General features: G+C 43.4%; 1 protein-coding gene across 6 annotated transcripts in view; it reads right to left on the reverse strand.

Moving 5' to 3' along the window:
- The window catches only part of KCNC1 (potassium voltage-gated channel subfamily C member 1), a 137,080-nt gene extending 126,875 nt beyond the window's left edge, over nt 1–10,205 (reverse strand). For all 6 annotated transcript variants that reach the window (XM_074585798.1, XM_074585794.1, XM_074585796.1 and 3 more), the window contains exon 1: nt 9,174–10,205. In XM_074585798.1, the coding sequence (XP_074441899.1) occupies nt 9,174–9,743 (570 nt within the window). In that variant the 5' untranslated portion in view covers nt 9,744–10,205. The remainder of the gene's footprint in view (nt 1–9,173) is intronic.
- Nucleotides 10,206–14,939: the final 4,734 nt, after the last annotated feature.

A 14,939-nucleotide genomic window follows, 5' to 3' on the forward strand; every position in this document is an offset into this window, starting at 1 on the left:
AAATTTGTGGTTTGCAGTTGAAGACACTATAGAATTGCTATTGAATTTCAAACTTTTCATTTGCCTTTAGTTCACGTCACTGACACTTACAAGGTAAAATGAGCTTCTTTTCTTAGAGGAGCAGGTTCTCCAAAACAGTGAATGCACTTTTGCACTATTGATTTCCTGCTGCTTAGACATAACTAACATTTCGAGTAATCTATACGGTTTTGAAATTTACATTAGGTCTTTTAATAAAATCACTGGCACCTTTGGGACTTCTTGGTAGGATAAACACTGAAACTCCTATCAGCTGAATGCTAAATTTCAATATCGCTTAAGCAAAATTCAGATACAAGCTGATCTGCTGCCGCCCCAAAAAAAGAAAACCAAACACTCCCCACCACCACCCCCAGCAACTGACTCAGTTTGGTATTGGTTGAGCTAGCATAGGTTGTTCTTGGTTTGTCCTTACAAAGCGCTTTACTGAAAAAGCCTGAGTTAAAATCAGTTCCGCAGTATGCGGGACACATTCCCGAGAAGTGCTAAGACGTACTGTCACTAGATTTCTTGCAAAACTCCACACTATAAGCAATGGGGAGATCCATGCTAAAAAAAGAAACAGGAATAGCATGATGTGGCTGATAGGATGTTGTCATGTTTTTAGAGTAGAGATCAGAGGCTGCTGTGAAGGCAAGCCCTTTTGCATTGAGTATTGTGGCAATTACACAATTGTCCTTGTCCTGAAAAATTTTTCCTGAAATAGGTCTGCATGGGTCTCTGGCTGGATCCCACTAAAATCAGTGGTAGCTGTGGCAGTGGCCCTATGAGGTGGGGTGGGATTTTGCTGATGGTCTCTTAACTCCTTGCCCATGTCCTTTTCTGCTATAAGACATGACCTCCCTTCCGCTGGAGGTTGTAGGTGCTCAGCATTTTTAGGGCTTTCTCCCTATTTTTGAAGTCTGTTGTCAAATTAGAAGCATTCTGATGGAAGGTTTTCATTTAATTAATAGCTGGGTAAATCACAAAGCTGGCCTCCACCGCCTATACCTGTCAATTGATCCAGCATAATGAAGACTGCAAGAATCCAAACTGAAAAACAGAACGTGCTTATTGGAATGAATTTTCAAAGTGAAATCTGTAGCTGCATTTCTGATGCCTGTCAAATAATAAGGGACCTGAACTGACCAGATCTTTCTGTATTTGAATAAGGAAATGCAGATAATGTTTTAAATGTGTTTTTGGAGGACCAAAGTGGGCAGGAATAGGGATTCTGCTGCAGTTGAAACAAAGAGCTATTATTCTGTTGGTGTATTTCTGTGCACATTTTTAATTTTTTTTTGTGAATGCTGAGTAGGTGATCCAGGAAGTTCAGGAAAATAGATGGATTCAGTTTGGTTGTGCAGTTAAAATGCCTGGTTTAACTCATATTTGTTTCTGAGAAATTATAAGACTCGGTAGGAACAGCTTTTGCCTTTGTTATTTAAAACAAGATAATCCATTTTACTAATTCTTAAAAGGGACATCCTTTCCCAGCTTTTCAAGTAAACAGCAAGTGGGATATTTTAAACCGTTTCATGTGGTCACAACACTACAGTGGTCTTGACCGAACATTTTCCCAAAGTAAATCTAGCAGTGCTAAGATGTGCTGCTGCTCCTGAACTATCAACAAAATTACGTAAGTGTGTGCCAGCAGCGTGTGCCTGTGTTGGTAGCTCGTGTGCAGCACACACATCACTGGCTGTCTGCAGTGCACTGAAATCGGAGATTTATTGCATTTACAAAGGGCCATTACAATGCAATTTTAACTTACTGTCATTAAAGGGTCTTACATCATAAGCAATCACTGCAAAAAGCCTTGGACTGAGATTTATTCATAATTTTATAGCATGATTTATTAGAGCCCCCATTGTATCTTATAAATCATATCTGAAAAAATGAAAAGCAATTAGGGCTACGTCCTTTCACCTTTACCCGTGTGGGGTAGTACCCTGTTCTCAGCCCGAAGGAAACAGGGATATTCCTGGAGTAAGCTATCACTACAAGAGTAGGAGTGAAGACAGCAAAATCTGGGTCCTTACTGAGCACAGGAGACAGATGTAAAAATTATTCCAGAAATGACAGCATTCGGTTTATATTTCGGGGGGAGGGGGTGGTTCTCCATGGATTCATAGATTTCTCTGATTTCATCCGATCCTAACACTCCTGTGTACCATTTGGAGTGAATCACATATTTATGTAATGCAATATTCGGTAGAGAAAGCCAAGTCAGCCTTCTAATACTGTTCTTTCCTCAGATCAAATTCAGCATATAGTAAGTGAGAAGCTCATTGTAATACAATTGCAAAGATCTCAAAATGGCTGTTCTATTAGTCTTATCCCCCCAAAATGCACTGAAATTTCATAAAATCAAGCCTATACAAAATGGAAACTCAGTTTTGCCATCTGTATTTGCATGAGAAAGAATTATGCACTTGATTATCAATTAGGGCCCAATTTTTCAATCTGAATACCCCTGCTTGTCCTTTTGATTATGAAATACAGCGCTTGGCTACGACTTGGTTGAACATTAATTGAAGTCATGTGGTTTGAGTGGGGATGTATTCTATAGCCCTTTGCAGTAAAAAATGCCAGTACAATCATGAAGACCTTTGTCAGTATTAGAGCTCTATGTTTTGATGCAATGTGCTCAAGATGCTCATGTCTTTAAACAATTATGAAAATATATATTTGAATATGTATGTTCCTAATAAATTGCTAAGATCTATTGCGCTTCAGTGCTTCGGAATGGGAATATGCAATGTATCTATTAAAAAAGCAGTATGCTGCAATTAATTTGTTATCTTGAACAACACTGCAGGAAAAATCATTTCTATCTTTGAAGTTGGTGGTAATTTTGGCACTGAATTTCAGTAACAGTAAGGCTGGGCCCTCTGTTGCTGATTTGCTAAAATCTCTCCTTATGTTAAAAGAAAAGCAATATGTATAGACTTTACTAAAGTATTACCATAAATAAACACAGATCAGTCACTTATTTTTAAAAATAAGAAAGACGAATACCGATGAATACTAGGCTGCACAGCAGAAGGAAAAACAAGATGGAAAAATAGTCTTCCTAGGTGTAGTCCAATATATCACATTTTTGTGAGCAGTTCTAAAATAGAAATATTATAATTGATCCATAGATCTTGTCATCCTTTGTCTCATGATATACGAACAGAGGATACCAGTATTTTGTTGCCTCTTTTTCCGAACCAAAGCCAAAATAGCAAATGTCAGGAGAAGGGCAAAGAAAATAATTGAAGGCACATAGGGATGAATTAAAGAGAGAAGGGGCCAAATATCATACCAAAACCAGTCACTAAATTCATATTGATTTCAGTGGCACTAAGGTTACATTTTCAGAAGTATTTCGGGACGGTTTAATTTAGAAGTCCTTCCTCATATGGAAATCCCACTCATCATCGTAGGAGGTGGTAGTGATAGGAAGACATATATATGTGTATGCATATGATGGTATGATCCATACAATCACAGCCTTGGCTAAATCAAGTAAATTTTGTAACCTAGAAACATTAAAATTAAGTAAGATTTAAAAAAATAAAATGGCAACAGATGCTGTTCTTTTTTAAGGTTTTAGAATAATAGAAATAAAATTGGAAATAGGCAAATGGATTTAAAAAACCTTCCTTGAATTAAAACTGCTAAGTCTGTACTAGCCAGCCATAGATTTTTCAGATGGATAACATCATCCCTCTCATCTCCCTCTGAGGTTGTGACTTCAAAGACATTGTGAGATGTTTTGGGCCGACATCATATCTTCCTATGTGTTTCTGAACAACTCAGACCAATGAAGTCATGATCCTGCACAGCTGCTATGATCTTTTTTTTGGTGATGGTTTTAAAATGTATTACTTCTGAAGTTAGAGGGACAATTCCCAGGAGTTATTTATGAGCGTGCCTGCTCCCACCTTGGCTAACTCGATAGGGGCTGAACATGGGACTTCACGTGAGTGGTGAACACTTTCTAGCTGGCATTGCAAAGGCTTCTTTGGACAGGATGCAGAGAAGACTATACCATGCTTACTAATGGGTTATATAAGGATTTGCAGTAACATGTCCTTTGATGGAAGAAAATAGGAATAAAATGGGATTTTAGGAACTATATTAATAATGAATGACAGAATGGTCGTTAATAGATGTCTGTCTGTAATTCCATTATACTACAAGTGCAGGGGAAACTTCATTTAATGTGGAAAGATTCTCATTTTTCCAGAGCTGTAATGCAGCGTGCAGTTAAAATTAGGCTGTCTCGTTAATTGTCAAAGTATATGGTGAGAATTACTGCAGCAAGATTCAGTGCAGGATTAGATATGTCTCTGCAGGGGAGACCTTGCAGAAAGGCCCAAGGTGGAAGGGCAACTCCATCAGGGCCCCTTTGATGAAATCTCTCTCTGGGGAGATGGGATGCCTGTGGGAAGGGGAAAGCGTGGGGGGCAGCTCTCCTCCTTTCTCTCCCTGTCTGCTCACGCTTGGTGGGACCCCCCGGAGCACTGTCTGTGGAGTGTTCCTGTGCGAAACATGTCCTGCGTCAGACAGCTGCAGAATAAGTTCCCCTTGTGCAAGGCGATGAGTATCCATTCCCACCCCCTGATACTTCCCCAATTTCTGAGTTTAGCTGTACTGGGCCAGGGTAAAGGATGAGCAGAAATCACCCCAGACTCTATAGTGTCTCTATAACCCAAGACACTATGGTTATTCAGGAACTCAAATCCCATAAGCTTTCTCGTACCTACGTGATGTAGTTTATATAGAGAAAAATCAGTTTAAATGAACACAACAAGGTTGAAATGCTCTGGAGTGTACAAAAGACAGCTGGAAGAAATCCCTGGGGAATACATTTTTCCTCATCTCTTCCCAACTATCCTTTTTCCTGTCTCCTTCTCAGTGTCGGAAACTTGTCCTTCAAAAATCACCCACTGAGGAAAGCAGATCCTTCTGCAGAATGTGAAGGGAGAACACGAGGGAAGGGTGAGTGAGAGTTTTGCCATAAGCCTTTCCTCTTTCAGATGAGAGCTGTATAGCATATGCCAGGATGGCAAGTCAAGCCGTTGAGGACTTTCCATAGGATCCCAAGCAGCTTTTATTTTAAAACAGTAAAAATATTTATTTGGAAGGACTACAAAAGCTTTCCTGAGGGTTCACTAATGAAGCTTAACTGTCCAATTTGAATGCGAGCACTAGCGCAGAATCTCAGCTGAAAGCTCCTGGTTCCCAAGCACTGACAAACCTAATGACTGTGAGTTAACACAAACACAACCTTATCCTGCTGGGGAAAACAAGAGGGAAGGGAGCAAAGATGTTAGATACCTGCAGGCTAAGCTCCCCAGGAAGTCAGTGGGAGTTTCGCTAGTGTAAGAACAGCATGACCAGACATAAATATAAAGGAGACAAGATGCTAGGAAAATATTTTTCACACATTTGTGTACTGAAGGGCCTGTGAAGTCTAATGAGTGCGGAAGGCGGGAACTCTATTACAATATGAGATATGCTGCTTTAGTGTATCTGTGTAGCTTTCTGTGTGACTCTATTTCCCCCTTTGTGTCTGCTTATGAAAAATAAATTTACAAAGTTGCCTGACCATGCAAAAAAGACAGCTCTAATAAGCTTTAAAGAAATGTCTCACCAATTGAGGTGCACAATATCCATTGACATGCAGTGATATTTAGCTGCCTGATCAGATGCTTCTGAAAATCCACCTGTCTGTCTGCCTATGCCCCCAGTATCTCTGTAAATCTGATCTTTTCCATCACCTTATCTATTACTCTGTTCAGACCTCCAGGTACCAGACTTTGCCTCCGTTATCCAAATGTGGATTCTTTAAGTTATGGAGAAGTGCGACATCCGTTTATCTTATTAAGGTAGGTGTCTAAGGTAATATATGATTTGAAACAAGATACCTTTTCTTATTACAAATTTAGAAGACAACGCAATTTTTAGAAGTATTTAATATTTTTAGAAAGAACTACCTTATTTAAGACATTAGTGTTTAGAAAACTAGAATTTAATTAAACTCAGGCACTATTGTTTTAACAAGAAACGGTTGACTATGTTGCACCTGAAGACAAACGATTAATGACTGGGAGCTTATGCTTTATTCGAAGTAAGTTTAGAAATAGAAAAAATTTGCAGAGTTAGCTGATTTTGCCTGACATACACAAATGCTCTTCCAGTCTCCCCTGGCCACCTACAATGAGAACAGATGTAATTTAGTATGAGTTAGGTGCTGGTGAAGCAAAACAGTCAAATGTACTTGTATTTGTAAGCAGTGTCCATCAAAATGCTCCAAGAATGGCTAGATTTGAGTAAATGCTGAGTTTTCCGTAGACAGTTACTAAACATTCACTGAATTAGTCCAGAGAAATCTTGCTTTATTCAGATATGCAGGTTTTCATTTTATCTTAAAATTCATATACTGTATTGCTTTTACTTGCCCCAGTGTAACAGTATGATGGTTATGTAAACTGATGTTTATATTAAGGTGTTATTTTGACAGACATTTTGGTGCCATATGTAAACACCAAACGTATATAATAACCACCATTAGTAGAAGTCCCACATCCAATCAGGATGACAAATTTTTGTGATGTATTTTTTCAACAAAATGGCAATGTGAATTTAGATTTTTGCATGACTGAAATACAGTTTGCAATTGAAAGTAGCAAACACAATGAAAGGTGAGGTAACAGTGGATTTGTTGCCTGACTGTACTTTGCTAATGATTGCTCTAATATACCATTCACTTGTTAATGATGCTATCAATTATGTTACTGTAAATTAGCTATTGTGAGTTGAAGGTCTTTTTGCAATGTCTGTGTTAGGTTACAGGAGCATAAATCAAACTCCCATCTCCTTTTACATCCATAACCATAACATACGGCTTTTATTAGAAAATGTTAAGTCTCTTATAATGTCGTCTTAATGGACAGTGTGTGCATGTGTTGATGATGAAAGCCATCTTCCTTCATGCAAAATATTAATGCCTGTGGCCTACGTCTCCATAGATACAAGTTAAAGAATCATATTTAACCCATGAAATATTCAGTATACACTTCAACTTTGCCCAGAATTCATATTTCTCTAGTATAACAATCCTTTAAGGAAAGAACAAGTTAGAGGTAAATCAGGGGTTGAATTCTACCAGGTATGCATACATAATTGTGAATAAATGGTATAACATCCAGTGCAAAAAAAAAAACCCCAAACCACCAAGTCACTATAGAAATGCCTATTCCTAAATGAAAATACCCGTAGAGAATTAGAAAATGGAGTTTATATCCTACAGCTTGTACATCACAAGGACTCTTAATATTGGTTATAAATTTTGTCCTCTGACCTAAAGTATCATAATGCTTCCAAGCAAAGGGGTGTTTTAGCCTCTGTTTGTATCCTTTTCATCGGGACAGCATTATCCATTTGGCTTTTGGACCATTCCACAAAGTCTTGGACAAGCACACTGCTTTGACTTGAAATGTGTTTCACCAACAGATTCCTGGGCACCAGAGAGATCTGCTATTCAAATCAACGCCTGCTAATGTTGGGCTTGATTAAAGGAAGCTAACTAAGCCTTTTGAAGGATACCCTCCAGCCTTCCCTCTCCGTTTCCATGTTCCCTTGGCAGAAATCAGTGATTTGAAAGCTGCAATTCAACAGCATCATCCTTTCATCTCATGGTAAATATTTTATTATTCCTTTATCCTCCATGCTGTTTAAAGGAATTCATTTAAAATATTAACTTCTTTGTTCAGGAGGGAAATCTCCAAAGGGTATGCAAAAAAGAATCTTTAGAAATGCACCGAGATATAACTCCAGGCTCTGCTCCAGCTTTCCCAATTCATTCAGTCAGACCTGGTGGCTCCTTGCTGGAACTCTCTGCTCAGACCAAAAGTCTCCAGCAGCTGCTGTTCCACCACCCATTCATACATGACCAGCTTCCCTGTCCCTGCTCCCTGCATTTCCACTTCTCTTTCCTCCATCCATCCAATTTGCTCCCTAATCTGATCTTGCTTCTTTGATCCTCGTCAGAAACACTGATCATCCTCCCACACCAAAGCACCACTCATCCCTACCGAAGGCTGGCAGCAATTTGGCTGTAACAAAGGTACATTTAAGAGAGGAGTAGAAGCTATCCAAACCAATTTCTTTGTGAAGGCACTATCCTTCATCTGTTTTCCTGTTTATCAATATGGGTATCTTGGGGGCTAATCCTGATGCTGCTCCTGAAGGAAATGTTTTCTTTACTTTTGACTTCAGGAGCAGAATCAGGCCCTAATTAATGTAATTATCCTCATATGTGACACCATGAAAGGTGCCTTCTTAGAGGAGTTGCGTGACTGTTTAAGACCATCTTTATCCACAGCTATGCTGTGAACTGCACCCGTGTGCATTCCCTTTCCAAAACAACCGCAGGCACCAGGAGAGGAGGAGTTGCCCTTCAGTAGCCAGGCAAGAAACCTGTCAACCACAGTGTCCCTTCCACATGAATGAACCCTCTTCTCTGATTAATACTTTGCATTTACCTCAAGGGAAAAGACAGAGTAAGGAGGTAAGTGAGGAACTGAATTACCCATTCTCAGAAAAGCATGATCATAAATATTTAACATGGTACGTATGAGAAAAGAGAAAGGAACAGAGTCCCTTTCCAGTCCAGGCTGAGAAACTCTCTAAATCCCCTGGCCTCCCAGGGACTGCCTGCTCCCGTGATCCTTTTTCCATCTTGTAAAGGGGAGAGAGCCGTTAGCTCATAAGAGGGATGGACAAGGTGTCTCTCTTTAGTGGGGGATGACTGACTGTAAAAATCTGTGCATTGAAGGAAATTACCTGGTATAATGGAGATCTCCCTGGCCCGTGAATGGGAGCTTGCCCCAGGCTGTGGGTTTTTAGAGAATAAGGGTCTCTGGAAGCCCACATATGAGTACATGAGCTCATGCCTTGGTGTCCACTCGTGGCCCATGCATGGGGCCTGCTTGAGAGCATGGGTTATGTCCTCATAGCCTATGCATGAATTTTGTATGGCTACACACATGGATGGCTGCTCTGCGCTGACAGAGGAGATAACCCTGATGATGCTGGGAGGAAGTGGGACTGAAGGGAGGTTCGAGTGTTTTGATGAAGGTGCTGATTGCATAGCTTACCCTTGCATATCTGGAGGAGTAGGGATCCTCAAAGAGTGCCCAGATGCGGGGCTGCCACCGTCTCCAGAAGCCCCCAGACCTGCCATCTGGGGAGTCACTAAGTGCTAGGCGTTTTGTCATCTCCAGCTCCTCTTCACCATCACCAGAGTCTCCGGTGCCATCTATGTCTCCGTCCTCAGCACTGCTATCCAGGGGTGCCCCACCAAAGCTGTCCAGAGCCTCTTCGGCGTCGCGATGCTGCCGGTAGGTCATCCAACAGCAGGGCTCCACATCGGTCTCATCGATGCCCCAGAAGGCCAGCTCCTCCTCATACAGGGGCCCACACACGTCCGCGGGGCAGTGCAGCTTGCCAGTGCGGTAGTAATTCAGGATGTGGGCAAAGACGCCCGGGTGCCGGTCAAAGAAAAACTCATCCGTGCGAGGGTCATAGTCGAAGTGGCTGTGGGCATCGGGTTCGGCGATCCAGGCCAGCCGAGTGCCGGGCAGGGTGCGTAGGGTGCTGCGGTAAGTCTGGTGCCTAGTCCCTCCCACGTTGATCACAATGCGGTCGCTCTCGTCGCCCTGGCCCATCTCGTCTCTTATTAGGCATGTCGCAGACTCATCCAAGCAAGCACGGCAGGCAGCAAGCCCATAAGGGGACGGCTGCTCGGCGGCAGTCGGTGCCTAATCCGAGCCCCGATGCAGGCCCGCGGGGGGCGAAGGGCCCCGGCCAGCTCTGCTCCCCGGGGGCCGCTCCGAGGGGAAGCCGGTGCCGGTGTCTCCCGGCGCTGCACCGCCTTCGTCTGAAGTCAGACGCTCGGGGGCCGTGGTAGCTGCAGCGGCGGCGGAGGGGCAGGGGCAGGGGGGGCCATGCTCCGGGAGCGCGGGCGCTGCGGTGCCGGGTGCGGGGACGTGCCGGAGGGGGAGGGCCCTTCCCTGGTTGGACGTGGCCAAAAGCACAAAAAAAAAAAAAGGGGGGGGGGGGAGAAAAAAAAAAAGAGGGGGGAGAAAAATCGCAGCGCCGGCGCTGCCCACAGGTGCTCCGGGCGGGGGCTGCGGGGCGCCGGGCAGGAGGCGGAGGTGGGCGCCGGGGCGGGCTGCAGCCCCCGGGGGGGTCCAGCGGGGCTGCGCCCCCGCCCCTCCCGCCGGTGCTGAAGGGACAGCGCCGCGCACCGCCCTCCCGCCGCGCCGCCGCCGCCCCTGCCCCTGCGGCCGGGCCGGGCCGGGCCGGGTCGAGCGCGATGCCGGTGCGGGCGGCGGGGACCCGCGGCGCCGCCGCTGCTCGTCCCGCTGCCGCCGCTGCCGCTGCCGGGCGGCTCGGTGCAGCCCGCCCGCTCGCCGGACAGCGCCGCGCAGGCGCGCTGCTCCCGCACCCCCGCCGCTCGCCGGGTCCTAGCGCCGGCCGCGCCCCGAGGGCGCCGTCCCCGGGTCCCGCCGCCGCCCCCCGTACTTCCGAACCGACGCCGGGACGGGGCTCCCTGCTCCGGTAGCCCCGGCTGGAGGAAGAGCGCCCTCACACTCCGCTCACGTCCCGAGTAACCGGCCTGTCGCACTGAGGATCCGTTGGGTTTTCTGGTGCTGCCCCGCACTCGGCTCCGAGTGACCCTCTCCAGCGCTATTGAAGTAATTCACGGCTGTTCCCGTCCTTCGTGGACTGAACTCACTGAAGGGCAAAGAGGCAAAATTCAAGATCTCCTCAGACATAAAATTCTCACGTCGTGAGCAGGGCTTGCCGGGGTTTGCATTTCCTGTTGCATCACACCTTCACCTGGTCCCACACACCTGCTTCATTTCTCCATCTTTTTTTCTATTTTTCTACTGTTCACTTCGTTCTTCTCTAAAGCCTGGGTTGGTAGGAGGCTGTGATTTGGGTTTGTGTTTATTCTTTTTTATTCTCATTAATTTGCAAAGGGAGGTTTCACATCTTCAAAAAGAACAGTTTGTGCCCTAGGAGGAGCTTGAAGAAGGGAAGCAGGGAGATGGTTGTGTGGAGGGGGAGTAACAGAAGTATGTAGACATGTGCTGTATTTTGGTTTATTTGCTGCCAGCATCTCAGGAGGAGTGGGCATATGAGGGAGCCTTGAAAGCTCGCTGTCGTGGATGACCTCTGTGAGGTCGTGTCATGGTGAGTGGATGAGGTGGAGAAACATATAGAGTCATAGAATAGACATAGAATACGATTGAAGGGTACATGGTTGAGGAATGCTACTGGAGTGCAGAAGTGGTAGGGACAACACAGTGCCCAACAGAAGAGGGTAGACTGGGGGAATGCAGTTAGGTTGAGCCTTGAAGGAGAACAGAGATTTGGATGTGCTGGAACAGCAGGTGAAGAACAAGTGGAGGGCTGCCAAGGAGTGAGTGGTGTGGTCAGGCTTGTGAGAGGAGGTGTTTGGCCATGCACAGCTTCCTTGGGTTGCAAAGGAGCATTGCGCATGTTTGAGATGCAGAGAAGAGCGCTTTCCAATAGTTGAGCTCTAAGTCTGTGGTCCAATAGTTGAGGCCTAAACAGCAGAGTTGCCTGTGAAAATGATAAGAGATTGGTCTTGAATCTGGAGAGGCTGAAGGAAGACCCAGGAGCTGGCTGCTGTTTGTGCATGACTTGTGGGAAAAGGGTGAAAGACAAAAGGGAAAGTGAGGCTAAACCAAGGCAACCCTGCACTTCAGCTAGCATAAACTGATGACAAAATCTCCAGGAAGAGGTGCCAGACAGCCACTTGAGCATTGAGATTGAACAGAGGGAGAAAGGTTGATGACAGAGGGAGAAATGTGAGAATTGCAAGTACAGAAAAGCTATCTAAAATCCTTAAGAATTGCCACAAAGGGAGAAGAGGGCAAGTCTGTGAACCCAAGCCTGGCATTAAGAAAGAAAAAGAGGATGATGACCCATTGACAGAAATAATAAAGGTGACAATTATTTTGTAATCATAGTAAGTCACTACTTTTGATAATAATAGATCTGGGGATCAATGGGAAAGCACCGTTAGGGTAGATTCTGCGAGTTAAAGAGGCTGAGGGAGGTAGGGGACCCAGGAACAAGGTTTAAGGACCTGTGAATCCTAGGCCACTGTGTTCTTCTGGTCACGTCCACAACTGTAGAGGCTCTTGCCCAGCTCATTAGCTCCTGTCTTCCATGTTACCTTACCCTACATCAGTGATTCCTCTTTAGGAATTTCGGTGTTGAGATCTAAGAGGACTGTGTGGCTAAAAGGGATATCTTGCAGCTTGGGTCGCTTCAGTTTCTCTTCTCATCTGGGCATCTGCAGGAGGGTTGTACAGGACCTTAGAAGTCATCTGAAAGTGTATCTTAAAAAATGGAAAGCTTGTTTAAAGATAGTTTTCATGGACTCAGGTGGGGAGGCCATACTGAAGTGACCTGTGAGGTTTCTTTGAAGTTACTAAGGCTGTAATTGATAAAGGAGCGTTGGTAGACATGGAAGAGTTGGATATTTCAAAAGAAGTGTGAGAGGGACTCAAATCAGAGATTGATAGGAAGGGGGGAGCTGTGAGATCTGGAGCAAGATAGATGCTGAAGTGGGAAGCTGTCTTAAAAATATAAATTGGTAAATGAAGTTTATACGTTATTTGGATGTGGAAAACGGAAAATAACATCACGTTTGAAGCTTATATTGAAGTTTGAGAGGGAAAGTATTAGAAAACAATATCTTTATTAAACAAGGATCGTGGCACAAAAGAACTGCATGTTAAGACACAAAGATTTCGCTTTGCGTTGTAGATTATAGCATAATTTACATTGTTTTAATTAGTGATAGTTGATGTCACCAGATATCATTTTGATTTACACAAAATGAACATTTTAAGTCAGTCCAGAAGGTGCTGTATATCAGCAAAGATTTGCTTTAAGCCTGCCATATAGTGATATAAAATTCTGGTTTAATTTAAAAAAAAAATAAATCCATAATTGGAAATGCTTGGACTATGATAGACAAAACAAACCAAATCATTTTCAAATATCTAATTTGCAGACAAAAGATTTCCATGGAAGTTTGGTTAATCCCAAACTGTATAGTGGCACTTCTGCCCTCCTAGTCTCACTGAAAAATAACAATATTATAACTATTTTTTATTCTGATTTATATTTGACATCTTTAAAGATTCCTTCTGGATGCAGAATAACTGCTTATGCAGACTTGATATCTTAAACTAGAAGCTTCCATCTTCAGGTGCTGGGATGCTGAAGGCTCTCCCCTCACTCTACAAAGACTTCCAACACTATAATGAGATTTTGTAATCCCCTGTGTACATGAGATGAACATATGAATGAATTTGCCACAGTTAGACAGATCCATATTCAGCCTTTTTGGTTTCAAAACAGCTGTGTGTCTCCCCTATGCCTTTAGACTTCCTTAAGAGACAACACAGTAATTTGCAGAAGCAGGATCATGCATTTGGTCACTCCGTTGACTTCAGTGGAGTTAAAGGATGAATGAACGAATTGATTGAAAGTTTAGGTCCCTTGTCAACGAACTGAGAGCAGTCACCTCCACACTTCCCACTGGAAAGAGAAGTTAGGCAGGGGGGACTTAATGTGAAAGGGGATGTGTATGTCCAGGAATTATCTAGTTTTTCTGGAATATCTCTTGTTTTAAGTTAAATTAGTAAGTACCTTACTTAGTAATTACCTTACTAAGTTTTGCTTGTTGAAAAGAACTAAACCAACTTTAATAGTGCTGGGAGAACTCTGTGGGAGGCATGGAGGTGGTAGGTTATTCCAATAGTTCACAGTCTGTTTGAAAAAGGATTCAAACATTGGGAATTACATTTTGTTGTTCCCAAACATGGGAATTACATTTTGTTTCCTAAGCTGATTCTCACAACTGGGAAGAGATTTTGATGATCATCTATCCTGAGCTTGGCCTGACCAAAACCTCGCACAAGTAGGGACAAATAAGCTGTAGAGTTTAGAAAGGCCCTTCTAAAGGCCTCCCTTTTGAGGGCATTCTCAGTAGCCAGAGTTACACAGCTACTACGCAGGAGAGTGTATTATATGTGCTTTAAGCAGTCCTGTTAAAGTCATTGGGTCTTCTTATGACCTTAGCTGTTCTTCTAAATCAACATTTTTAATGGTGACAGTGGAAGAATAGCTTTAAGCCATAGATCTATTTTAGTTTGTAAACTACTGTGTAGCAGAAAAAGAGAGTGAGTCCCCTTACTAATTTTATCACTTGTGTCAGGTCACCCTACTGTCCTTTGTGTTCTGATGACACAGGAAGAGTAAGTCCTTCTTTCACCTCTGTATCTGGTGTCCTGGGATCACCTTTGTTGCCCTATGTTTCAGCATCCCTAGGGTAATAATATAGAATGAAAGGTAGGTTGTCTTTCAGACAGAAGTCTAAATTTTGTCTACAAAGAAAAATTTAGCTTGTGGGTTTACATGCTATTCATTTGTTATCCCCCCTGCTCTCTACTTACCACTTTAGCTGAGGACTGCAGTGATTTCTAATGTAACTCCAAAGGAGCTTTCTTCTCAATGTGGGGGGCGACTGAGCATATATTCCCTAATATTCGTCAAGCTGGTAACTTATAACTTTAGAGTGCAATTTTAACTTTTATTTATTTGTTTTGATTTTTTATGAAGACATTTTACCACGTATGGAAGATGCTGGTTTGACAGATCAAAATCACAGTGTGTTGTATAGGCACAGAGAGCGCATAGGGAAGCTTTGCTTTATGCTTTGGTGCTTTGCTAGTACAAGAGTATCGCATTCTGCACACCTCTTTAGCCTCTTAATTCACTGAAGTTCCTAGCAAGGATAGCGACAATGGTGA

This window comes from Larus michahellis, chromosome 4, assembly GCF_964199755.1.
Source record: "Larus michahellis chromosome 4, bLarMic1.1, whole genome shotgun sequence".
NCBI classification, from domain to species: domain Eukaryota; kingdom Metazoa; phylum Chordata; class Aves; order Charadriiformes; family Laridae; genus Larus; species Larus michahellis.